The sequence below is a fragment of the Anguilla rostrata genome, chromosome 2 (genome assembly GCF_018555375.3).
Source record: "Anguilla rostrata isolate EN2019 chromosome 2, ASM1855537v3, whole genome shotgun sequence".
Classification (NCBI taxonomy): Eukaryota; Metazoa; Chordata; class Actinopteri; order Anguilliformes; family Anguillidae; genus Anguilla; species Anguilla rostrata.
The window spans coordinates 51,342,982-51,370,086 of NC_057934.1; the positions used below are offsets into that span (position 1 = coordinate 51,342,982).

The following is a 27,105-nucleotide window of genomic DNA, read 5'->3' on the forward strand; positions in this document are numbered from 1 at the left end:
CCTTACTGCAGGTATATTGAACACAGCAACTTTTTTCAACAGTTTTTCAGTGAAGCTGTTGGCGTCCCACACAATGTGTGTGGTTCGGATTGCTATGGAGTGCTTAATTAGATTAGAAACTGAAAGGGCTTGAAACGTAGACATACCTAGCAGAAATATTTTAGAGCAATAGTCACATGTCAAGAAACAACATTATATACAGTTAAATGCTAGAAATACTAGATAGATATTTCTTATGTAATCAATTTTAGTGAATAATATTGTACTTATTACCTATTACTCAAGGTAGAAATTCACAAATACACCAGTGTAGTGTGGAAATAAAGCAAAATGCTGTGGACCTACATGGTACTGTAAGCATCCCAAATCTTTCTTAACAGCTGAAATAACTTTTGAAAGTACTAACTATCCTTTATAATTCCTTGAACACTGCGTGTAGTTGTAATCTCACGAGAAAGAGATTTCTATGAAAGTCAGTTTCAACATTTATTTTGTAGTTTTACGTGGTGTCAGGATTTAAAAACATATATAGAACTTATGAATTGTTTCTATTTTCTGCCAGATTTCTGTTTCATTGCTGCTTGTACAAGAGCGTTGGTGCACTAACAGTGCATGATGTTTTGGCCCTTCAGAATCTTGATTTTCTCATGTCAACAGCCAAACAACAATGGCATGTTAATGGCATGTCTGAATGTTCTAATTAGGGATGTGCAACTCAACTGCTATTTTATTGTTGCATTTCAAATCATTAGTTACTCACCGGTCACAAAAAAAGCAATGACTGCACCAAAAATCTGTTTCTTGGATTTATTTTTTCTTTTGGTACGAAAAAAAAGCTTTCAAGAACTTCAGGTTGAATAATATTTTTTGAGGCCTGTTAATTGGGTACCCATGGGATTGCAAATGGAAATTAGAAAAAGTATCATACTATTTTCAGAGTGGGACACAGTATAGAGAAACATATTTGGTCTCTGGGCCTCAAATTAAAACTTTTGTTCCAGGTGAACAATACTGTTGCAGATATGTACAGCACTCATTTTCAAAAATCACCTTCTCAAGTCAACAACTGCCTTGGAGCCTTTCACATAAACCAGGGGATTAAGAATACAGGCCTTTATTCTGTCAACATTTGTCCTTAATGTTGACTTACAAGTAAACACAGGCGTTACGCCTTTTTTTTTTTTTGTTTTTTTTTTTACAGTGATCACTGAACTCACCAAACTGTTTGTGAATAAAAAATAAATACTGAATAAATGAATAAGAATAAATCCTCACTTTTAATCATTAGGCGAAGTTAAGGACAAATGTTGATTGAATCCCAGCCAGAGTGTGTTCAGAATAATATAAATATATTGGCAATAAGAATAATTCTTTCTTTATACAAGCAATTTAAAAGAAATGTAAATCACAAAATTTGAATTAAAATTTAGTATGAACAAGGGATGGGTTTGTTCAAGCATACTATCTCTTCATCAGCCTCTCAATCAGCCTTGCCTTGGTGAAATAATCCTGCAAATAATAATTTTATGGCAGGAACCAAGCAAAAAAAAAAAAAAAGAACTCCTGTAGTTGATTTTGGCTGTTGATTTCAGTCTGTTTGTCCCAGAAGTTCCTTCAACACTGCTGCTGAAATACCCAAACGCCCCAGAAAATTCACCTGAGGTCCAGCTGGGGGTTCGAATGTACAGTCCAGTTGCAGACAAGTCGTGATGTGTTGTATTCAGTCTGTTCTGACATGAAGCTGCTGTGCTTCTCTTCCACGCTGACGTGCACTCGTGTGGCAGTGTGAAGGTTCCCTCAGGCTAACTGCCCTGGCTGAAGTTGTGGATCTGAGTCAGGTACTTGGACAAGCTCTCCTCACCTTCCTCCTCTAGGTGCTGCTGGTAGCACTGCAGCAGCCTGGAGGCGCTAGCCTGAGCTTGGCTCTCTGAATGGGGCAGGCAACTGCCTGACATGCCCAGGATGATGGTGGTCAGGGCTTTGATGTAGTTCTTGGCGAGGGTGAGGGTCTCGATCTTGGAGAGCTTCTTGTCAGTCTTGACGTGAGGGATGGCCTCACGCAGGGCCTGGAAGGCGTTATTGAGTTTGTGCATCCTCTGTCGCTCCCGCTCGTTGCTCTCCAGCCGGCGCACGTTGTGCTCCTTGGTGCTGCTGTGCAGCCGTCTGCGCCTGGACGCCGTCTTAGCTCCGCGCTCCGCCCTCGATCCCCGCCACCTCCCTCCGAGCTGCACGGAAACCTCGGAGCCCTCCTGCTCGCTGGACCCTGGCTCTGTCTCCAGCTGGAAGTCTGCCTCTGGTTCAGTCCAGGGCTGCCGAGTATGCTTGGCCCCCTTCCCTTTCGACTTCATCCTCCAACCGCCGTCACGGCCTCTTTGGCCCTGTAGTCACAGCACAGCAACAGCGGGGTGACGTACACTGTAGACACAGGACGGTGCTACACCCTGGATACATCCTTCAGCCTAAATTGCAACAGTAATTAATGATCATTTTTAAAATGGATTATTCATTTGTATTACCATTTTAATAATGCCATTTACTGCAGAACAAATCTATCTAATCATACGAAGTGCAAGGAAGCTTTAATGTAGGGCTTTTAACATTAACTGCTTATCTGGATGTTTGCGATACGTTCAAGGTTACAGTCTGAAACAGTAATTAGATACCGAACTGCAGGGTATAAACCTTAGGGCGATATCTGTTTTTTAATTTTTTTCCCCTTATGACATTTGTTGCTCTTTTATTGTGCTGGTACGTGGTGTCCAATGGGATTACACGGTGGAATGTTTATCTAAATGCTTAATTCAGACCAGACCACACAATTCAAGCATCGCTTATCATATTTAAACATGAATGGTGAGTTTTGTGTGGACCCCCGCATCCTGTTGAAAAGTAATTAGCATAAGTAAAATAATTTTATCCGTCTCACGTGATTGTGTATTTAGGCTACTCTGGTAACTAGTAGAACTGGTAAGTTGTTTATTCCTCACAATACTGTCACAAACAATATATAGTAGTCTAGCCTACAACGGAGCGTGAGATATGTTTCATATTACCATTGCTCTATACAGGATCGTATTTAATACATTATCAGGCTAGGACACTTAATTCAAATAACTGTCGATTCACCTGAAACCTTCAACTTGAAAATGTCTTAAACGGGCAAGACATCGTGTAGGCAAGATATTTATCATTTAAGTATTTAATAAAACGATATAAAATGAAAGCATATACAACCGTTTTACTGAACAATCAACGATCTTTTAAAAATTCGGTAGGATGCATCCTCGTGATATTTGCTTTTTTCTGTTTGATTCCAAGTCTTTTACAAATTGTAAATTCATGCTTTTCTTACCTGGAATATGAAAAAGATTGGTCCAGATAGTTGAGGCTTTGAGGAAACAAATGTTTTCCGAAATTGTAATTATGAGTCCTTATAAAGTAGATGACTGTATCCAGAGGTGAGTATAATTAAGTCGCGCTCCAGAGAGAGATTGCTAAAAACTGACACAAGTCCAGTTAGGCTACCTGTTGCACTGAAGGTACACGTAGCTTTTGTTTGGCCAATAGGATGATTTCCCTTTAGCGCAGCTGCGCATTTACATTTGCAAAACGAAGAAAATTCATTTTCGTCTTTTAAGCATGCTGCAGTTAATCGTAGAACGTCTGCATTCTGTCTTATTACGTTTGAACAACGGTCCAGAACCTTTATTGGTGTTTCATAAATCTGCCATCATTATGATGCTCGTACTGGGTAAGGATACCCTTTTGATCAAACCTGCTGACGTCTGAGGATTTTATTGATGAAATAGCCTATCCTAAAATGAATGAATGAATGAATGAATCAAACATGCGCATCAACCAAATCCGTCTCCCCAAAATATTAGTCAGGGGTTGTACATTATGATCATCACGACGACGTGTAATCCCTTGGTAGGCTACGCCTTGCCGCTGTGAGAAGGGACTCTGAAAACAAAATAACTTGTACAAATACGTTGCATGTGTACAGCAGACTATGAGTCATTATGCTTAAGTGCAAGTTTCCTCTTTCAAACAGGGTCCTGGCCTTGCAGTGATCCGCATTCGCTTCACCCGTTTCAACATATGATGAACAAGGCTGAAAAAACTTCAGTATTAGTGAGCTAGGATATGTTTAGCCAGCACTGTTGACCATGGTCTCTCAGAGATATTGTATACAAGCAGTTTGTTCTGCATACAGGAAAACATCAGGGGCTATATTAGTCTCTGAATATGTTTGGTAAGAGGAAAAGTGTTCATTGATGTCCATACTTATTATGTTTAATATACTAGCAGACAGTGTGTAATGTATTGCAGCATATACCCATCTGTTTCAGCCACCCTAACAATTTGCATGGTTAAACTCATTTTAATAGCCGCTCATCCAGTTAAACTTTTCCAAATATTTGCATTGGGAATTTGCATTCCTACAGGGTGTTCCCCTTCTGTGGAAGCCTTGGCTTTTCTGAAGCTGCTTACTGGGTAGAAATGTTAATATTTGGTTAAGTCCTTTACAGTGTCCAAAATGGTTTCTGCACTGCCTCTCTTACTGGATGTTGTTGCACACAGAGGATGTAGAAACTGGATTAAGGTTTGCAAAAACAAACAAAACCTGCATATTCTATATGAACATATTTTTACCATGCGGAAAAAAATGTCAGCACTCTAAATTGTGCGGCATTCATTTCCATAACACATTTCAGTATGCTTCTTTGTACAGCATGTCAGTCCAATGCACAATTAGCAAAAGCCAAGCTACACTAGTAGGCTCTACCAGTAAAAAGAGCTAAGTTAAAGATAATACCGACTGAAAAAAATGCAGTTAATAAAATATTAATTTCAAACAAATAAGGCAGAACAACAGCAAAATGAGATATGTGGACGCTCTGTGCTAGATGTAACAGTATAGTGACACAGCTTGGATTGTATTTATACGTTATCTGGAGAATTAACTTAAGCTGATAAAGGTATATTCTTTCAGAATGTACAATCGTGCCCATTCAGTTTATGAAGTGCTAAAATATGAAATCAATGTCCTACTTTAATCATAGCTGTCAGTTAAATACTAATCAATACAGTAAATCACCCCTCCTTGAGCCAATCAGACAACAGGAGAGTGAAACTTGTGGATCATTTAAGCATCCGTGCAAGCAAATACTGACATTAAAAACATAGTCAAGCCAATATTCATTACCCAAAGATAATGGAAGCAAACTAAGTATTTAAGGAACTTCCAAGGTTTATACATAGATTTACAAAGGGAAACATGAACAGGTTGTTGGTCTCATTTTTGAGTGAGTATAAGCACCCGAGTGTCTTGTAAACAAAACAAAAAACAGATCATTTGGAAGAATTGTCTGTGGTGGCCAGTCACCTAGACAGCTGTGTAAAGGGATTTGGTAAACATATCAGAACAAATAAAACAAGGGCTACAAGTATTCAAGGGAAAGAAAATATAGAAGCAATTTTCATTTATTCTCAGTATTAAATAAACAGTGTAATTATAAACAGTTCATTGAATTACACTATGCATGATCATCAATATGAAGTAAAAATATTACAACTTTAAAAATTTACATATTTTAAGGACAAGATGACATTTTTCTGTTCTTGTTCTAGTTTACTTAATTCTGTTGTAGCATGTATGCTAAACCATTATATGTTGCCTTTATGAAGCAATTAAATAATAAATTGAAACTCAGATCTAGGACTTGATTACACCATTCCCCATTTACAGACGTTAAACATTTATATTAAACACGTATATACATCAGTACCATTCAACATTGTTACACTTCTTAAATGTGCAAGATGAAGCAAAATGTATACAGAATAAAACAGAATTTTCTTAAATAAAATTTCAAGTTCAACTGTAGCACAGGCTGCTGGTATTACAAATATTTACCGGTACCTCTCAAAATACACTAACTGCTACACTCAAACAAAAAGGGCAAGTATCCACAACACATCTGAGACAATTGGTAATATGTGTTGTTCACTTACAAAACTTACAAAACAATCTTTGGGATTCCTCTATAAATTAGCCAAATGAAGGCTTATGCCATCCTAAACTATGGGCTCTGTGTCAAACCACCTGGAGGATTGGAAGAACTGCCTGCACTGTCTTCAGAAGTGTATTAACGTGTGTGTGTGTACGCACCTATGTCTAAATATATGCATGTATGTTTGTACGTATGTGCATACACACACTAATCTAATCTTGTATACATACATACAATCATACAAACAGAACATATCAATCAACTGTCTTCTCAAAGTCTGTACAGAAACAAACAAGGACATACAAAGAGAAAGCTCATCTTGCTGATCCTGCAATATTTTAGCTCAATGGTAAACACTGTGTATTTGTGCATATTTTGCTACACTGGTACAGCAGGCAACAGGTGATGAAGTCAAACACTTCCAACTGCCTTACTACACCTCTATGCTATGGCCGTCATGTACTGGAGAAATCTTAAACTCACCAAAACTCAGCCAGTAAATATAAACCTACTGAGAAAAATTAAATAAACTTCCATGAGCCAATTTACAATCTAAATGGATGCAATTTGGCACCTAAAAGCTGCTGGTCTCTGGGTTTTGTGGGAGTTCAAAAATATGTTTTTATTCTGTAGGTGAACGGCAAGCATAGGGCCTGCTTTTCACTAGTGTCCAAAGCTGAAGTGCTGGCATTCTGATGCAGATCAAATGAAACATAGAGATAATAATCTGTGTTTCACCCTTGAATAATAAACTACATACAAAGATGGAGAGAAAGCAAATGATTGGTGGGTTTATGCCCATTTTAGACATACATCAATTCAATAACAGAGTATGGGCTAATGAACACGACTTTACAAACCTCTCTACAAGCCCTTACAGAGTTAGCTAACTACAGGTTAAAGTGTAGATGACTGCGTTCACACAGGACTTTCCAAACACAAATAGTTAAATAGTGTCAAAAATAAAAATACACTTTCATTGCACTTCTGCTTCCTGAACATCAATGCCAATTATTTTTACATTCTGGCATTTACCAAAAAAAATAAAAAATAAAACTGCCTCCTATGATTTATAAAGTGACAGCGAATAGAAAATAAACAAGCAGAAATGGGCAACCTCTCAAATAGAAAGAGCCATTAGTTTTTTCTCTCCATGCAATCTTCAACAGAGCACATAAATATCAATCTGATTAAGCATTTTAATGGAGTCCAATCAAAAAAATTTATACAATGCAATAATCTTTTTCTTATCAATTTACTAAATGCATCCGGCAGTACCTATACCATGCTTGTCTCCCCTGTAGACTTCTCTCGAACATATTGACTGCTTTGGGAATCGTCTTTCAATTTCATATACAAGTACCACGGAAATGTATGAATTACAGATTGTGAACTCGCTTCTCCTTCAAATGACCTATAATCTGCATGGTTTGCTTTCTTCTTTTGGGGGATATGTGACAGCAGCAAAATCAACAGTGCCAATCTCTGTGATCCTACCGGCACCTTGATACAACCCATAAATAATATAAAGCAACTGTAAGCCAAAGCCTCATTGGTTGGTTCCAAATCTGCAGTCGAAGTGTTACAAAGTTACATATAAAATACATAAAAGAAACACTCGCTAATTTTCATGAGCTGGGACACAGGCAAATGTCTCTCAACCTTTATCACTCTTTACACACGGATCAGACCATTCACAGCAGGCTCCATTTGTTTTAAACAAATGTTGCTTCAGCTACCCAATTAAATAGAAGTCGTTTAGCCCCCAGTGCTATACCGTAATGCCCTGCTGGCTCTTTCAGTCATTCAGACAGAAAGCTTCGATCTCCTCAATACGTGATAATATGGAGACCGCCCCCCCCCCCAAGCTGAGGCTTCAGGGGGGTGTTGAAGTTACTCATTGCCAGAGAACTCTAAACCAAACAAATCGCAATTCCTAATACACGTTATACATGGGGGGAAAGTAAGGAGTAATTATCTTGTTATTAACAAAGTGTATCAGACATCAGACAAAAGCTGCCCTTTTAACTGGCTCTCATTTCTTCAAAGATTTTTGAACCTACAGGGAATTTTGTACTGGCTGACATGACAATTCCTTCAGGAAAGGAGTGGATTACAAACAGAAGGCAAGAAAGATGCTTAGAATGCAACTGACAAATATTTGAAAGCCAACGTGAAGCAAGACCGTCATTTGTACTAAATCTAACGGAAAATAACAAGTTATATAAATCATGATAGTTCTGCAGCTTGGCTTGGCCCAGTCAGCCCATTATCAGACCACGCAGGGAGGCCTTAGCCAGCCTCTCTCTGTTTCCATAAGTCATCACTCTCCCCCCTGAACCAGGCGTCCATGACTGCCACACTCCGATATGTCCATCTAGCTTTCATTTCAACGGATTTAGTTCTTTAAAAAATGTCTTTTACTCCTTGAGTGAAAGTCCTCATTCGTCAGCAGCTAATCTTTCTCCCCATCTTCGCTGCTTCCTGGAAATAAAAAGCAAAAGAAAACAATCAGATGAGCGTGCCCACAGGGATATACTACATGCAACGACAACAAAGACACCAAGGAAAGGTAATACTGTTTGTATCTGATATCATCATTACCATTTCAATTCATTTGTAACACTCATTCAGTGCCCTGATTAAATGGGACTAATAAAAAATAAAAAAGACACCAAAAATACAGTTGAGTGCCTTTAGGGCATACAGTTCTAATGCTGGTAGGTACAGAGTCTGCTCATAACGCAGAAGATCATTAGTAACTGCAGTCATGAAACTCTGCTATGTAAAAGTTCAAAACCTGCAAAACAGGAAAGTGAATGTGGAAGACCCAGAACATATTCTAGAGGGAAAATGGCAGCCCCAAAAAGCTGCATTGGGAGGATGTTGGTGTTGAGGTTTGTGCTGATGCTGGGGAAACGTGCGGACCGCACAGCTGCTCAGCTCCCAGGGAGGGCAGTGGGGGGACTGTGACCCCCACCCTGCACTGATGTCCTTGGAGTACTGTAAATGGACCGGCCCGGCCCCCTGCTGTCTATCTAATCAGCCGGCACCAAAGCCGCAGGGCTGTGGAAACTTTCCTCTTCTCACTGCGCTCCGGCTTCGTAAGGCCTCTCCACCTTCTGGCATGTCAGGGCTGCTTAATCACAGAGCCCGATAACTGTGTGTGGAGCTCCCCCTCAGACTGTACCACGAGACACACGCACATACATACATACATATATACGTACATACTTACACACACATATCCATTCCCATATCCTATGATTAGACAGGGATCAGACTGCTGAGAGTCCTTGAGTAGTATATTGACCGTAATAATTAAATATTTAATTTTCTCCCATTAAGATAACTTAAGATAAGTTCTACATTGTTTTCCTTTTGTCTATTTTTGGCTGCGTACATAATCCTGCCAATGTATACTGCAAACCAAGCTAGCGATAAAAGTCTGCTTCTCCTGCATCAGCAGCAGGAGCAATGGATGCCATGAGGGGCACTCTTTCCCTTGCCAAGCTCTTAGCCATGCAGTCAGTGTCTCTCCTGAGCTGTAACTGAAACGGTACACAGATTCTCCTGTCTAAGATTCTGCTCCACAAAAAAGGAAAACAAATCAACTGATCTAACTATCCACTAGGCCTGGTGTTCCTAAAACCAGTATGCTGGTTTTTTCTTTCCATTCCTGATGCACATTGAATTGTTAATTGCTTTAATTAGACACCTTTGATATTTAATTAGGGATTTATTTTTACCATCCTAATGCTACGTTATGTCAGAAACAGATATTCAGGTGACAAAGAATTAATATTACATAGTAATTTAAGGACTTGATCAGCACATAGACTTAGACAACTAATGCTTTATTCTTCTGTAATGCACTGTGGAAAATTATTCTTTTGATGGTTACATTTTAAAAGTCAATTAATTCCTTCAATATGTGCACACCATGCTTCAGAGCAAAGCTATTTGTAGAGTTCAAGGATGAGGCAAAATAATGTCAAAGAGCTAATTCTGCATTGTGTAAAAATCTATTTAAGCAAGTTTAAGAAGTTAAACACGTGTTCAACAAGCTTAATTAATCAATAGATGTGTTAGATGGGGGGTTACCTCAGGACCCAGTTTGCACTACCAAGCCATGGAAGAAAACTGACAAATAATTTCCATTCTTGCTATATCAGCATTTAAAATCTTTCATTTTTTAAATCCTTTAAATCCTTTCATTTACTTAACTTATTAAATTTGCATATAACTACCAGTCACTCATTGCAGACACCTGACAGAATGCCCATTGTTACCTAGATGGGATGCATCACCTAAAAAACAGGTTTAGTTGCCTCTGCGGGCCTTATCGTACTGGACTGGAGGTATCTGTAACTGCCATTCAGATCAATGTCGCAGCACGGCTGAAGCCTATCACCTTTGGCAAATATGCATATTTGACAGTCACGTGAGAAACCTGCTCCAGCTCCCCGAGCCTGCGTGAGAACTGGAGACGTGTCTGAATAATATACGAGCTCACACTGCACGCTTCGAGCCACGGCAGTCGCTCCAACAACTGCATCACCGTCTCTTCCTCTCGACTCCTATTTAAACAGAACAATCAGCCAGCTAGCACTGCTAGCACTGTCTTCCTTACAAGAGAGTAGTGGGCGGAGTAAGCAAACCGTGCAAACTACATCGCTGTCTTTAGTGCTAAAAACTGAGGAGAGGTACAGGGTCTGGAGGAAAGGGTACACCTCCATCGCTGGTCACGGACAAACGGACTCTGTCTGCGATCCGAAAAAGTTTCTGTGGACGCAGATGTGCTAATCCAGACAGATGACAGCATTCGACATGACTGCTGTGACATATCTATTTGCAAGCAGTGCATTGGAAAGGTAATCCTCCTGGGCCATGTCCGCCGGCTTTGGATCTGGCTCTTGCTAGCCTAGCTGTAACTGTGCACTGTGCAGTGGGAAAGGTGTGCCAGTGTCCCTCGATTACAGGCTCAAGGCTGTAATGTATCTGCACCTGCTCATGTTCAGGATTACAGTCCTCCGCCATGTTGGCTCTAATACCCTCTCCCCTACTGCAGCTGGCATCAAGGTCACACCTTAAAATCACTGAACAAACACTTCTCCAATTAACACGCCCCCAGCACCTGTTACAGGCTGTCCCATTTCTGAACAGCACCCAATGTCCAAAAGACAGGACGCATGGGGCAGAAAAATCCCACTTCCATTTATATCTCATATCTCATTCTTCATTTCATTTAACCAAATGCATTTCGAAGAAAGTGCAATGAGTGTTTTTGTTTTTTTTTTGCTAGTTCTACGTGCAGCTATCAGTACATTCAAACACACTTTACACTGTTCTCACATTAACACTGCTACGAAACAGGAATATGACGATATCCACAAGACACCGTTTGAAGCTGTGATCCACTTCCTCGCCACACAAATCTCCCCACGCTGATCAAGAGCCCACTCAGACGGCGAGGCCAGTGATCCGTGAACGGGCTAACGGCACCCGGAGCGCACCTGCTCCAGGCGCGCTGACGTCACGGCGCACTCACACACCGCCTGGAGAGGCCCGGCAGATGGAAAAAGGAAAAAAAAAAAAAAGAAAAACCCCAGCACAGTCCGCAGAGCAGGCCATTAAAGACTGACTCATGAAATCATAAAAAGGGATGGAATAACTCACTCTTTCCATGAGCCCAAGGCTCGCGGATTAGGAGCAAAACAAGCGTGGCCTCTTGTGTCATCATGACAACAGAGCTGGCCCCTGACAGCGGGCGGGGCGCTTCGGGAGAGAGCCGCCCGGCTCAAGGCTCCCCCGCCACACTCACCCCGCCTCCCCCAAAGGAACAGAGGATTATAAAAAGAACAAATGTCAACTACTCCTATGGCAGTTAAGCCCTGCCTGACTTCCTTATCAATGAACTACCTGTGTGTGCGTGTGTGTGTGTGCGTGTGAGTGTGTCTATGAAAAGTGACTTCTTTATTAAAACTCCAGTCCAGTACATGGCTTTAGAATGACAATCTATTTAAAGCCAGTTACAACTGAAACTGAGTGTTCCTGATGTTAAATTCATATCAATCTGTTGGTAAAGAACACTAAATCATTAAAGGCTGATACCCATCTGAAGCAGACTTCTGCTCTGCAGAAGACAGATTCATGGTGAATTCATGACTGCACTTGGATTCTTACCATCAGTCATAAACAATTACTGTAGAACTCTTCTGCTCTATTCTTTGTGTGTTAGCAATATGCTAGTTCACGAACACACAAGGACTCAACGGTATCAAAGTAGTTTTCAGCCAATTAAATCAACCTCTTCCTCGGCAGAAAGAAACACTGAACTCTGCTCTCCCCTCCGCTGGTGAATAATCAGGCTCATATTCACAGTGTTCCTGTCTTTTTCAAGGCCTCACAACAGAACAAAGTACTTTTTACAGCCGTTTCCATTCAATGTTAGGCCCGATGCAATGCAATGTGATCCAACATCTCCCAGAATGCACTGCACTGTTTAGCACCCCAGGTTAGGTTAATTAAAGGCTGTTTTCAGAAGTGATGTTAGCCCCTTTTACCCTTTTTTTCAGAATACCCATTTTTGCAGCAGCTTGCATGCTTTTGCCCTACTGCAATGCCCCCAACACAGCTGACGAGTGAGTGTGGACTCCTCCTGCACACTTGCCCACAAGCCAGACTCATTTCCGCATAAAAAGCCACAGTGTACTACAGGAGACCTAGCAAAGACTTGGGGAAGCATTTCTGTGAACACTGGGGACCTGAGGAGACCTGCTATCCAGCTGCAGCAGCCGTCTGTTCATATTCGGCTAATGACAGGCCATTCATTCTTATTTCTGCTCACATTCATACGTATGCGTATGCGCCAATTAGCTATTTATAACTGACATGACGACAGAGGAAACAGCGCAAACTAAAAGCAGAGATATGGATCTCAGTTGACAAACGGGATGGCCACTGACACAGGCGCGTGTATCGTGGGCGTGTGCGTGTGTGTGTGCGTGTGCGCGAGCACAGTTGCGCACGTCTGTGTGTGTGTCACTTGCCTCCTTGCTCTATGTCGGAGTCGGTGAGGTGCGTGAGGGAGAAGCTGGCCAGGCTGGCGGGGGAGATGGAGAAGCGGGAGTAGCTGGAGGTGCTGTTCCAGCTCTGCTCCAGCGTGCGGCCGGGAGGGGGCGGGGAGAAGTAATGCGAGGCCGCCGAAGGAGGCGTCTTGGACGCCATGAGGTGACCGGCTGCCTTGGTGACGAAGGAGGGATCCGGAGAGGAGAAGTCGTCGTCCCACTCGAACCCCCCACCTGCGGAGCAGAACAAACATCAGGCCTGCCCGCTTCCGCTCTGTGGACACGGCGGGCCGCTAGTGGCGCTAACCCTGCCTAAACCCCGTCTGAGAGCGCAGGCAGACGGACAGACAGAGCAGTGGCTGGAAAAACACCAGGGCCTCACCCTCCTCGTCCGTGGAGCTCTCGGAGTTTGTGAATCTGTTAAGGTAGCTGGAGGAGGGCGCCGGGCTGCTGAACTCCGACACGTTGCTGTTGGCGTTGGACGAGTGGTCTCCCAGGTCCTTAGTGGGCGTCTCCTGAGGAGGGACACCAAGAATCATGCATCCCTGAATCAGAAACCTTTACATCTCTATTTATCTCTTCACACATTAAAAAGATGGACATCCACTGAAAAAGAGAACTTGAAAGGAATTACAATGAAACTATAGAATGGCACTTCCGATGCAGGCGTTTTCTTATTGAAATATACCTTGTGTCTAAAACTAGAGTCACTGTTCAAACAAGGAGGACCAGGCCTTGCTGCTATGAAGATTCTACATAAAAAACACCATCTCCAGTGCGCCCCCCGCACAAAAAAATGCTTTTTCCTAACATCTTATGAGGCATTAAGTACGTATTTTGCATTTCCTTTGACATTACACTCACTTTAGCTTTAGGCTACTGGGCTTGGTAAATGACTTTTACATTCGTGAAATACGTCATTTATAAAAGAAAACGTACCTGATCAAAGAGGTAAACAGTGACGTCGTCGAAGAAGGACACAGCCTTCCTCTGGGGTTCAGTGTTGTCGCCACCCGGTGGAGAGCAGTCAGAAGTGCGGGGGTTGCCAGCCTTCAGCAGGCTTTTGAGGTTGGAGGCATCGTCGTTGTCTGTGATGATGACGGGCACTGGGTGCACGACGTCATCGTCACTGTCGGAGCTGGAGCTGTGCAGGCGGTACGCGCGGACGTCGTCCTCCGAGTCGTCGCTGTTCTCGTCCTCCTCGTCAGCCTCCGTGCCGTCCTCCAGCCCGCCCACCATGGCCATGCTGTCCAGCTTGCCCAGGTACTTCCCCTCGACGTCCGGCTCCTTCAGCTTCGGCCCCTCCCCTGGAGCGCACCTCGCCAGCTTCTCGTGAACCGTGCTTTCTGCGGTGGCCTTCTCCGGCAGCTCCTGTTCAGGAGTTGATGGGGCCCCTGCAGGGGGCTCAGCGATGGCGGCGCACCCAGCCGAGCTGTCTTGAGAGCCAGGGACGGCCTCTGAGAAATCGTCTTCTTTGATGTCGTCAATGGACACGGGAACTTCCTTTTCCCAGTCCTCCTCTGTGGTGAGGACCAGCTCCGGCACACCCCTGCCCCTGAAGAGTGGGGGGCTGGTGTCCCGCAGGTCTTCTGTGGGAGAAGGACTATCAGGCTGAGCACCATTGTGCTCCTCCTCCACAGCCCCATTAGGAACGGAGGCCCCAGTGATGTCACAGCTGACATCAGTACCAGGAGAACCGCTGGGCTGAGGGCCAGCCTCGCTGGAGGTTCCTCCATTAAGGTCCTCCAGCTTTTTATCCAGCTCTGACTCATTGTCTGAAAAGTAGGCTGAATCCCGGTAGTTCTGACTGCCGCCAGAGAAGAGCTCAACAGCGGGTGGTGAGGGAGCTCTCTGGTGAGTGGCTGTGGTCTCCTCCTGCACAGAATCCAGCACACCCTCCACCTCAGAAACAATGATCTCCGGGGGGCCAGAAACCGCCGCGACCCGCTCCTCTGCGACGACCGGCTCGCTGTCCTCAGGGGAGGCGTCTTTGACAACAGACTGGGAGTTCCACTCGGGAGACTCCAAGTTCTCCGTTTCATAGCCGCTGTCGGCAGTTTTGTAAGGGGGCTGAAGCTTCTGGAAGGAACCCGTGCCAATCGCCTCCACCGGACTCACCAGACCGTGCATGTTCAAAGAATCTAAGGAATCGGGAGTCTCGGCCGAATGCTCGATGGTCAGCAGAGAGGCTGACACGCTGTCATCAAGCAAACTGTCCTGACTGATCTGGTCCAGGAAAGGAGCAGAGACCAGGACTGAAGACAGGTCCTGAGATGCATCGTTTTCCTCAAGACCCGTCAAGGGCTCATCCGGGCTGCACTCATTCACTGATGGCGTGTCAGGGGGCATCATGGGTAGGCTACTGCCTTCAACAGTATTTCCCACTGAGCTGTCACTGCTGAGCTCTACTAAAAGATCACTACCCAGAGTATCTTTGCAGACCTGTGCAGGAGGAAGAACAAGGCTATGCTCCGAAGAGTCTGTGAATCCTAAAGAGAGCACATCTCCCTGTGAAACTCCAAAACTTTCTACAAGGCTAGGGTTTTTGGCAACAGTGCACAGAATGTCTTTATTGGCACTTTCACTGGGCAAAGGGGATTGGTGGCTATTTGCAAGACTGAAATCAATGTCTGCACTTTCAGAGGTAGAGTCAAATGTAAAATCAACCCCAGATTCAGAGGAATGTAGCTTAACACATTCTTCATTGGAAGAGCTATTTAGTAACTGTAGCTGGCCACTACAGCTTTCTCCAGCAACCAGTGTACTTGAAGGCACCAGAGTTTCACCTGTCACTATAGGCTGCAAGGTATCCTTAAACTGTGGGATTAGTAAGTTCAAAAAGTCTTCTGGAGAAACTGATTCCTCTGAAAATGTCCCCTGGTTTTCACCTGTTTCGCCTTTGCCTGACAGCATATCATCAATCTCCCTGGAGGTTATTTTTACATTTGAATCTGGAATGGAGCTCAAATCAGCTTCTAAAACTCTCTGCTCCAGATCCTCAAGACTCCCTGAAGAGCACAGGTCCTCTTTCATCAGGCTTTGATCCCTCAGGAACCGGAAGTTGTCCGTCAGCTTCTTTGTGTTTAGAAGCTGCATCACACTGGGCTCCTCCTCTGTGTTCTCCATATAAACAGCCCCCTGATCCTTACCTAAAAAAGACCCAACCACATTTTTCTGTGTGCCCTGGGTGATCTCCTCTAAAGATGCTTCCTTCTGGAAGCTATGGAGCTCCGGCAGTTCCAGGAAGCTCCTGCCCCAGGAACTGGAGTCGTTCAGCTTAGAGTTGCTGTCGCAAAAAATGTTGGTGTGGCAGGGGCTCTCCACATCACTAGACGACCACGCATGGCTGTCAATTAAGTTCGATTCCTTGGAGTCTATGCTGCGGTGAAAGAAATCAACGTCTGTGCTGGACTCGTCCAGGCGTATGTCTCGCAGGACCACATACTGCTGCTTGTCGCGGTCCAGCCCGCTATCAGGGCCGCCTCGAACATCCACCGGACCGCAGTTCTCATCCCCCTCCAGGGCGCTCTCCCCCTGATCCTCCAGCTGGATGTAGTACTCATTCCCAGTGGCTGGTTTGTGAGCCTCGAACACAGGCAGGACCCCAGGGACCCCAGCACTGAACCCGTGACTGCCCTTGTACTCTCCCGACTCTGGGTACAGGGGCTTGTCGAGAGGCGGCACGGGGAAGAACATGCTGTGGTAGTTGAGCGTGGTGTCAGTGGCCGACCGGCTGTGGCTGTCATAGTGGTCGTGTTTAGCCGCCTCCCACACGTACTCGAAGCTGAGGCCGCGGCTGGTCTCGGTCACGGTCAGCACCTCGTCCACCTCGCGGCTCAGCCCCTCGTCGGCGAACTGCTCCAGGATGGGGAAGGAGGTGAGGCTGACCGTCTGCCTGGCGGAGGGCTTGAGCGAGTTCCAGCGCTGCTCGAAGTCGTCCTCGGACTCCTTCTGGCCTTGCATGCGGAGGTAGGTGAGCAGGCGGTGCACCTCCTCGGCTGTGGCCCTCTTGTCAGAGGGAAGCCAGCAGAACTGGAGGACCTCATACCTGCAGGGGCAAACCACACACCGTCAATGCGCACTTCCATAGAGAAGGGCTGCTTACTCTCATGGCCTGATATACAGCTCATCAAACATCACGCTTTCAAGAGGCATCACGGTTTGAAGGGGCATACTTTGCACGTGGTTGGCTCATCCAGGTGTGAACTAATCCCAGCTTTATTTAATAGATTACATGAGTAACATTCACTGACAGGATCTGAATTCAAGTTTCAGCTGGACACATGTATTTGGAGATCATTAAATGGTATACTGGTAAATGGTATATTTTATCAAATGAAAGCTGCATTTAAAAAAGGTAGGCATGTATGAGGCCTAAACAATAAAACATGAGATACTGTTATAGCTATACAGACTTCCTTTCCCTATATTGGTTTCATACAGCTAAGGCGCATATCTTTAAAGTACGTATATTCTGAAAATGTCATTTGTTGTCACATTTATGCAATTTGGCAGGTATTTCACCCTTGAACTAATGTCAACTGGAAACATATCCCTTAATTAATCACAGTGTGAAATTTAACAGCACATACTGCAGACTGCTGACCTAAGCATCCTGTAAAAACAGGATGTGTTAAAATTATTACTAAGCCCCTCTTCCAAGAACCGCTGAGAATTCACGCAATCATTCTAGACTTTGCCTATTATTTTCTCTATCCCTCTCACTGCCCGCCTGAATAAATATTGGTACCGTACACCAGCATGTACGCATTAGGAAACATTTTCTCCTCTTCTGTCACCAGGCAACCTTCAAAGGGGTGACTCAGAGGAAAGGACGGGAGATGACTCACTGTATGCTGTGACAAAAACAGAGCCAGACCACACACACACACACGCGCACATGAACACGCATGTACACATGAATATGCACGTAACACACGCATGCAGGCGCGCACACACACGCAAGCATGCACACAAAGAAACACACACACACACACACACAGATGGCCCAGGTATTGGATGTACACTCAAGGGACCTCAACACCAAGACAAAACGATGTCCTCAGAAGGCTGGAAATAAAGTGTGTAGAATGCTACAGACCGTTTCCTACGAGCACCACAACACACTTACAGACAGTAAATGGATTCAGTGGGGACAGGCTTACCATCTGTCCGAATACGGCAGCTCCACCCGCGGCATGGAGAGTTTAATCTGCTGCTCCTTTATGACGTGGATTAGCACCTCTCTGTCCGACAGGTGTGGGTAGGGCTGGCTGGCATTCTCAAAAAGCTCCCACAGTGTGACTCCTAATGCCCTGCATACACAAGAACCACAAGCCCTTTCCTTTAAACACCATGTCTACCGGTGTCAGACAGCACAGAGCAGACACAAGTTGAGCAGTGCAATAATAACACCAATTTAATACAGTAATAATGAATGTAGAGTAAAGAGTAATACTGGCAGGGTTTGCAAATGTTAAGCACATCGGTATATCTGATTAAATCTGTTGTTAGTCAATCCTGGTGAAGTTCTTTGATGATTACTAAAAAAGGTGTAAATTGACATTGTACAATGCTTTCTTTTTTGAAAGCTCTGTAAAATATCCATTAAGAAAAAAATGCAAAAAACAAATTAAACTAACCGCACAAGCCATTAGTCATATAAGGCCCTGTAAACCACTATGACAGACACACACATACAAACACACACACACATATATTAGGCCTATGTTGTTTTAAGTGGGGGAATAACTAGGAGCCCTGAAACCAAACATCTATGCCAATACATGGTAGAAAATCTTTGAAAAAATAACTGGTACTATGCTTGTGACAAAATGCAAAAAGGGCAAAATGACTGGAGCATGGCAAGGATCCAGGCAGACATCTGGTTAATGGCAAGTGCACAGATGCAGATATGTCAGGGCACAGTAGGAATTAGCACAGTGCCTCAGGATAGTGAAGTCTGAAACTCTCATGGCTACCTTCAGGACTAAGAGCTGTGGACGATGTGTGACGACGTGCGACATCTGCTACGCTACGCTATACGTCCAACAAAACTTCACTTTCACAGGGCACGGCATTGGCTGAGACTGGCAGAGGGGTCTGAAGAGCAGACGTTAATGAAGCACTCCCACTAACTCCCTCTAACAGCCTGAGGAACAGGAACCTACCACACATTGCCTGGCTTGGTTTGCTCCCCCGTGATGATGCTACCGTGCAGCTCACCAATCAGCTCCGGGGCCATCCAGCGCAGGGGCACGGCTGACTCCTCCCCCGTGGTGATGTAATCGTCCTAAGAGACATCGTGCCATCTCAGTCAAGGGGAGAATGAAACACTCCAAGCTGCACACATCTCTCCTTCAACACCACAAAAATGCTGTTTAATGACCCCTTATACACAATAAGGCTAAGGTGACTTTATTTAACAGCAGGAATAAGACTGACAGAATGGCCAAGAGACACTTAAATCAGTAGAAAAGGAGGTAGTGAGTGACCCTGAATTACATTTAACAGATTCACGCAGTAAATGGATGAATGTTTCCCTCAGAAATGTGCAGTGAGAGACACTGGACATCTGCAGCTGTGAGAGGAGCACTATCTGCAATAGCACAGTCACCATGACCACCACAGAACATCCCTGTTGTGATAACAGCATATGCTCTGCATCGGATTACACGTCCGCTCAGTTTTAATATGCACTGGGGGTCAATCAGCAATAGCTGAACGTCACACGTTGCACAGAAGGATCTTGTTTACAGCACACCATCAAGGAAAGAGTACAACGGATTTTTCTGAGCGACAGATGTGCCCTAAGTGTAGATTGATTATATTACGTTGTCTGGTTTTGCTTCACAACAGAGAGACCTGCGAAACTCGATGACCAAAAGAGATAAACTCCACAAACACGTCATTGACAGCAAGGTTGTCAGAGTGAAATGCTAACGTCAGCCCCTGCACGTCATCAGCAAACCCAGAGGACAGAGAGGAACCACGTACCTTCCACCTTGAGGGCCCCGTTCCATAGTCTCCCACTTTCGCCGTCATGTCCGTGGTGAGAAAGCAGTTCCGCAGCGCCAGGTCACTGGAGGAGACGGAGAAAGACAAAGAGAAAGACAGAAGGCCTGAGCGGAAGGCAGTGGAAGGGCGGAGCGCACACACACAGCCGCAGAGAAGTGAACAGAGAAGTGAAGGCGCAAAGCGATCGATAACTGTAACGTATCCCGCAGGAGTCCTGAGTGGTGTGGCACTGCGCAGGGGCGGCACAGCTCAGACACAGGCTCTGCACCGGGCCTGCTCTCACAGGAGGGAGCTGGGACTGAGCTCCAGGATCTCCTGAATGCCCTGTGTGTCCTCACTGTCCACCATGGTTTCATCAGCAAACCTGTGCTGCTTGATGACAGACTGAGTCTCACACACTGCTGTTAGAGCTCACAACTGCTAGTTGTGTTTAGTGGTTCATTGATATAGGCCTTTAATAAATCACTGACATGCAGGCATGACAGAAAGTCAGTCAGTTCACAAAAGCTGACAACCATGCCCCCATGTGGTGAAATGAGAACATAGCAGTCATACGTGGCATGTAAGATGGTCATTTCATAAACACTTCACTGTACTAATTATGTTGTGTAAGGCATATAAAAATACAGCCTTACTCCATTAACAGGTTTAGAGGATGCTATCCTGGTTTTAATTTAGTAAATGTTTCACTGATTTCTCCCTTTAAAAAAAAACCAAAGCCATGATGATCACAAACCTAAAGCAGTCTGTCCTTTAAAATGCTTCTATCGAACCCTTCATACTTCAAGGAATTTTAAATTGGGCAGAATCTGTAGCATACATCAATGACAGCATTAAAAAAGACTGGACTGTTTAAATAGTGACCATTGTGGCCAGGTCATCTGAAGACTCTTCGGGCTTAATGAACATCAATACCACCCAGAGCCGACTGGGCGCTTTCCAGCAGACGCTTCAGGCGGCTCTCAGAAAGCTGATTAAATGCGATTGTGCTGGGGTAAGCACGGCTGCTGGCACTAGCGCCCGTCCGAGCTGCCGCTAGCTCGGCCGCGCACCGCGCTCATTAATCTGGCTGTGTCGGGTTCCACGTCCCTTTGACCCGTGTCAGCACCCCGCCGTAACAGGGGAGCTCTGTTGCTATCCCGAGCCAGGAAGGGCTAAGAGTCAGAGGGGCCCTCCAGTCGCTTCCTTTCTCCCCCCTCGCAACAAAATCACTGATGCTGGAGCTTTTGCCATCTCACTCAGACAGCATCAGGATGTTGTTCCCAGGGAGGGACATGCTCGTCACCAGAGGGGGCCGCTCCACTGGGGCTGGAAGAGGAAGGAGGGAGAGGCAGACGGAGCAGAGAGGGAGAGGGAGAGGGAGAGGGAGGGAGGACAGATGGTGCTTCATTCAGACAGAGGGGTAAGGTTGAAGAGGGGATCTTGGGTTTCTCCTTGGCCCTGCAACATTCTGTGGTGCAGATTCAGAACTCCCTCTCTCCTTCGCGCCAGACAGGGAGCTGACACTAGTCATCCTGCTCGCACACCCAGGAGCTACTGTCAGGCCCCTAAAAGTGCCCAAGATAAATGGACAGATATTTTAAACTCCTCTTCCACTGCACTTGGCAGCAGTACGAACACCGCGAGAGCCAAACTCTTTCCCCTACAAGGTAAAAAAAGAGCTTGACTGCATCCATACTGCACAGCCTTTTTTAGATAATGCATATAATCTGGAGGTTAGTAGCTTCATACATGTTAAATGTGAGCAACAATGTTCAGGCGTATCTCTCATTTGAAATTTTCCACCATTTTGCCAGTCACATTAAAACTGGACCTTTCCTCTACAAACCGATACCGCTACTAAGCCACATATCCTCGTTCAGTAGCTGGATAATGGTGGGCAGGGAGGAGAAGGCCATTCACGGATGAAACAAATGGCTATTAGAAGTAACAATTAGAATGCATAATTAAAGCTGCAGCTGTGAAACCAGTTGGGTATCATTACCATCAAATTTAAAAGCAATTGCATACAAGGATGAGAGTTTCTTAGCCCCACCCACACCCTCAGTGTATATAAACCCATACATATCAAAGAAATCATTTACCATTAAACAGAGTGGTCAAACCAGTCTTAACCATTGTACTCAAAATGGGGTAGTGGACCGGTCTGGTCATAGTGGGGGAAAAACCACTGTGCTTTTTGCTTGAACTGCAGCCAGAACAAAAACTGCAGCAAAACACTGCACGCGTCTCCTCCGCTGCCCTACATGCTATTTTTCACTGAGTAACGGAAGCGCTGTTCACACTGACCACGCCCCTCTCTCTTTATCTCCATTAAGTCCACCGCAGTAAAAAAAATAAAAAAAACGCAGGATGGGACCCGACTGCGATGTTGGCCACAGCTCGGGGCGTGCCACGCCCATCCCAGAAGGCATTGCTGCAGCAGGGTCTTCGGGCCCGCGCGCCGTGGCAGCGGGGCCAGCCGGAGGGTACGGGACGGTGAACCGGCGGTAAGAGCAGGGGAGCCGCGGCGACGGCGCTGCCTTTTGGGCCGTAACGGCTGAAAAGAACGCCGATGCGAAACTATCCTTTTACACGAGAAGAGCGGAATCATCATATCCCCCCCGGCAGACGGCAAGTGACACCCAGCAATCCGTGGGAGCTGTGTAATTCAACACCTTTGAGCTTATTCTCAGCATGCAGAACAGAGACGGGGAGCAGCGCGGCGGGGGTCACTCGACACCGCCCGGCCCCGCTCGCACACACTCATCACTCCCGGGGTAAAAATTACAACGAAAAGGTGCCTTCGGCCTCCCTCTCCTTTTTTGGCAAAACTGGAAGTCTTCATCTCTCACAAGAAAAAAGAGAGTTAAAACGGGCTAACAGAAGCCCCGGGGTGCTAACAGGCAGGCTTCCACAGCTCAAACACAGAGGGTCTTGCTTATGCGTTTTAAGAGCACAGTGAGGACAGTAACAAATAAAGATGACATTTGCTGACAAAGAAAAGACACAGGCACTCTCACACAGATAAGCCTCAGATTAAAGTACAACTCCAAGTGAACACAACTGCAGCAGTTCTCTACCAGAACCCTGCACCGCATTTGTACGGCCAGTGGTGTGATTAATTTGTTTGGCAATGTACCAAAAAAATCAGTCCAATACTGTGACTAATTTTGACTGTACTGATACAAAAATATGGCATTTATGCAATTACCTGACTAATGATCCAAGAATAAAAATCTATTTTATAACTTATTAATATTAACATTCTAAGGGCTAGATTTATTAAGGGGGAAAAAATTGCTATATCATGGCTGTGTTGCAGTCACGCATACCAACACATTAACAAATGATTTATTGATCTTAAGACTGGTCATAATTAAGCAGTCAAAGCCCGGAAGCCCCTTCACCAGCAGGGTCCAAAACAATATGGCATGCTGACACATCCAGACTGCACGAGCAACCCGGCACAAGCAGCAAGCCAGACACAAGAAAAATAACTCTAATTTACAAATTAGGAGAGGGAAGAAAACAGCATTTTATTCTATTTCCTTTTATTGTCGTTTTAATATAGTCTCTTTCGGCACTGTATATTTTTCCTTACTTCTGCGGTTACTTTTATCGTTTTGCCATGTCTTTATTTGTACCTTCCACAACACTTTTAACTGTATTTTCTGCTGTTCTGCTCCTGGAAAGAGCTTCCAATGCACTGCATTAAGAGTGCTGTATGAAAGTCATTATTAAAGTCGTTATTTGAGGAAACGGTCAATGAGGTAAAGTTCCGTATAGCAGCACAGTGATACAACTCCAACGGACAGGGGAAAAAAGTAGAGTGACATCACAAAATTGAATTCATTGCGCGTAACAGAAGGAGCAGAACAGGACTCAAAGATGTATGCATGATGTTAAGCCGCAAACAAGAGAAAAACTTTCCTACAGTTTTATGTGGGCGAAAGGCAGAGGCAGTGGTCTAACTGAGCTGAGGATATTTCCACTGATAGAACAGCAGGGGGACAGTGCCTCAAAATGAGCACGCTGTGGGGTGGAAGCAAGAGACACCGCTGAACCCAGAATGAGCAGGCCACAGAGCGTATGAATGTAAGACTGTGTTCATGATTCATTCTACACACACAGTTATTGTGTGGCTGTGAAACACTTATTCTGTTTTGCCTTTGCCCTCTCTGTCTTCCTCTGCCTCTAATGGCCACGGCCATGTTTGGGAGAGATGGCTCCTAATGAATATACTCAGGGGTGCTGTACCGGGGGGAGTTAGGATGATTCCGAGGGGCCTGGCTGAAAAGAGCTCTGACAACATTGTCCTGTGATTGTGCAGGGACGGGGTGGCCTGGGGTGGGGGGCTGGGGGGGGGGTGTAACCTGAGATCTTTTCAAGGAGCCCAAAATCCCTAGTGGCACCCTGAATGTAGCTCAGCAAATTATCACCTGCTTTCAGAAGTTCTTAAAATGCACGTGCACAGAGAACTGTCACTATTAAGGCATGTTTTAGTCATACTTACCTAAATTACAAAAGACCCAACCTGTTTTAGCAAGTTCACCCCAGGTATTCACACTGTATATTGAACACATTTAACCATGGAAAGTTCAGAGACATAATCCTCACAAATCACAAAATAACAGAAATTTTGAACCACTGCAAATATTTAGTAAATCAAACATGGATACTGCAGCCTTGTAGTGGCAGCATTTGTGATAAAAATGCAGTCATGGCCCTTTAGTAAATCAGGCCCTAAACATGCTTCCATCTACATCTATGTGCACTGGGTCTTGAACAAGACTTAGTCGGCCAAAAGGTCTCACTACGAACGAGAGCATTTGAATAAAAGCTGTCATGTCAACACAGGATTACTTTCATTTCCTTCCAGAACATAGAGAGGTACTGTGTGAGTGTTACCTGTGCAGGAAGTTGTGTTTGTGAGTGTTATCTTTGCAGAAAGTTGTGTTTGTGAGTGTTATCTTTGCAGGAAGTTGTGTTTGTGAGTGTTATCTGTGCAGGAAGTTGTGTTTGTGAGTGTTATCTTTGCAGGAAGTTGTGTTTGTGAGTGTTACCTGTGCAGGAAGCTGTGTTTGTGAGTGTTACCTGTGCAGGAAGTTGTGTTTGTGGAGGTGAGTGACGCCCGCAGCGATCTCACAGGCCATCTTCTGCAGCAGCTCGGTGTTCCTCAGCACCCAGTCCTGATTGGCCAGGTAGCCCCTCAGGTCCCCCTGTCACACAGCACAGCACACAGGGCATTAGCGGCTGCGCCCGCTCTGAGCTCCACCGGGGCATTTACTAACACGCCAGCACGAGTCAGGACAGCACTGCCCTCCTCATGCATCCACTCTAGGGAATTACAGATAGAGCTGGGGTCACAGCACAGGAAACGCTGTGCGGAGAACTGACCTCCCAGTCACACAACACACAGAAGTGCCGAATGTCTGCAACGCAGAGGAGAACCCCGAGTCAACACGCTCTCTCAAATAAAATCACCAAAGAAACTGATTATTAATTACAGATTAATTACAACGAATACAAAAACACTGACGGCCCTAACAAAAACAGTGTTTCTGTTCCTAACAGAAACACTAGCTTACTTGCTTATTATTATTGCTGTGTTTATCCACAGGGGTTAACCTCACAAGCCTTGATCAAGTCATCACTGGCGCTAAAGCTTTTACTTGCAGATAACTGCTGATTTTTAATGCCCAGACTATCTGACACCACAACATGCAGAGCTGATCACTGATCACTTAAACAGCAGCCTGCATGCATTTTCATCAGCCAAGCCTGCGTTCACAGGTGTCATGCATGAAAACAGCCACATGGGGGAAGCAGAGGCTCTCTCACAGACTCCTGTGAGCTGGTAGTGGCAGCTTTATGGCACACTGGATTTAGACTGCTTTATGGGCAAGGAGTCAGAGCACATTATACTGAACGTTGTGTCGCAGACGTTTAAAAATTAAAAGGCACTGTGAGTTCAGAGGGATGCAATCATGCCGTTACAGGTAGTCAGACTCCTCAAACCAACACATCCAAATAATACACAGAGGAAGGTGAGCTTCTTAGCCAATCAGGATCATGCCAGGCTGGAAAAACATGCCATGTTATACCTCGTAAAAACCTTAGTTTATGAATTCCCTTCAAAACTAGGTATGCAGAGGTTAATGATTTCTTGATGAAACACTTTGTGCTTAAAAATACCCCCAAAAAAACACCAAGAACACAAATGCAAACCTGTACGCACGCACGCACACGCACGCACGCACGCACACACACACGATATAACTTGAAGGTGGGTATGAGACAATGCGTGTGAGGGAAATCAACAAAAGAAGATTCCACCATCAGTAAGACACGGAGCTGCACTCTGTCTACCCAAACAGTAACAGCCACTCATGCAGTCTGTGGAGACGGTCTACATTTAGCCTAATATCTTACTCCAGAATTTTCATACATCTTTTTTCAGTACACTCACTTGGAAAAACAAGTAAAGGAAACCACAGCTTCACAAATGTGACTAAGCATACTATCTGTCTTGATAAAGTTCATCATGGATTCTGGAGTATTGCTTGCATGCAGAATACACAAATGTGGCATAACATTCAAAGAACTGGTGTGTTCATTATTAAAAAAAAAAATATGGTGGGTGGTTGTTTTATCATTAAAAAATGAAGCAAGATAATATTCTGTACCTTCTGTACTTAAAGCTGACAGGGTTTCCTCTATTTAAGAAATGTGTAGAAAAGCTTCGGTGTGTGTGACTGTTGAGGAAGACTGCATCAAATCATTTGCAGGTCATGTGCTCACTATCCATCATGGCGCATGACCTGTGTGTGAGAGAGGCCTTGCCTAGGCCCTACAATCAGGGAAGAGGCTGCTCCCTCCTGACCTTCCACTGCCACTCATTTGTTTATTCAAAGCAGTCACAGTCAGCCCAGCGTAGCGATTTCTCCCCTGGCCAGCCTCAGCGCAGTCACAGTCAGCCCAGCGTAGCGATTTCTCCCCTGGTCAGCCTCAGCGCAGTC

At 44.8% G+C, this 27,105-nt stretch overlaps 2 protein-coding genes across 4 annotated transcripts in view; both read right to left on the minus strand.

The window, feature by feature from the left end:
• Window positions 1–793: 793 nt before the first annotated feature.
• Window positions 794–3,981, minus strand: bhlha15 (basic helix-loop-helix family, member a15). Of its 2 annotated transcripts, none has more exons than XM_064322914.1 (2): window positions 3,353–3,981; window positions 794–2,459 (listed from the first exon to the last, which is right to left on the minus strand). In XM_064322914.1, exon 2 carries the CDS (start codon window positions 2,346–2,348, stop codon window positions 1,803–1,805), a length of 546 nt encoding a protein of 181 aa, XP_064178984.1. In that variant the 5' UTR covers window positions 2,349–2,459; window positions 3,353–3,981; the 3' UTR covers window positions 794–1,802. The 2 variants fall into 2 exon arrangements, with proteins under 2 accessions (XP_064178984.1, XP_064178983.1); XM_064322913.1 differs by having other exon boundaries at window positions 794–2,378; window positions 3,353–3,977.
• A 1,472-nt stretch (window positions 3,982–5,453) lies between these two features.
• Window positions 5,454–27,105, minus strand: part of LOC135248367 (serine/threonine-protein kinase LMTK2-like) — a 45,177-nt gene continuing 23,525 nt past the window's right edge. The window contains exons 7-14 of one of the 2 annotated variants that reach the window (XM_064322915.1): window positions 25,181–25,305; window positions 20,084–20,168; window positions 19,258–19,379; window positions 18,253–18,402; window positions 14,027–17,135; window positions 13,470–13,602; window positions 13,070–13,321; window positions 5,454–8,501 (exon numbers count right to left, since the gene is read on the minus strand). In XM_064322915.1, coding sequence (XP_064178985.1) covers window positions 8,473–8,501; window positions 13,070–13,321; window positions 13,470–13,602; window positions 14,027–17,135; window positions 18,253–18,402; window positions 19,258–19,379; window positions 20,084–20,168; window positions 25,181–25,305 — 4,005 coding nt within the window. In that variant the 3' untranslated portion in view covers window positions 5,454–8,472. Of the gene's footprint in view, window positions 8,502–13,065; window positions 13,322–13,469; window positions 13,603–14,026; window positions 17,136–18,252; window positions 18,403–19,257; window positions 19,380–20,083; window positions 20,169–25,180; window positions 25,306–27,105 lie in introns of both variants that reach the window. The other variant, XM_064322916.1, reaches the window with a different exon arrangement.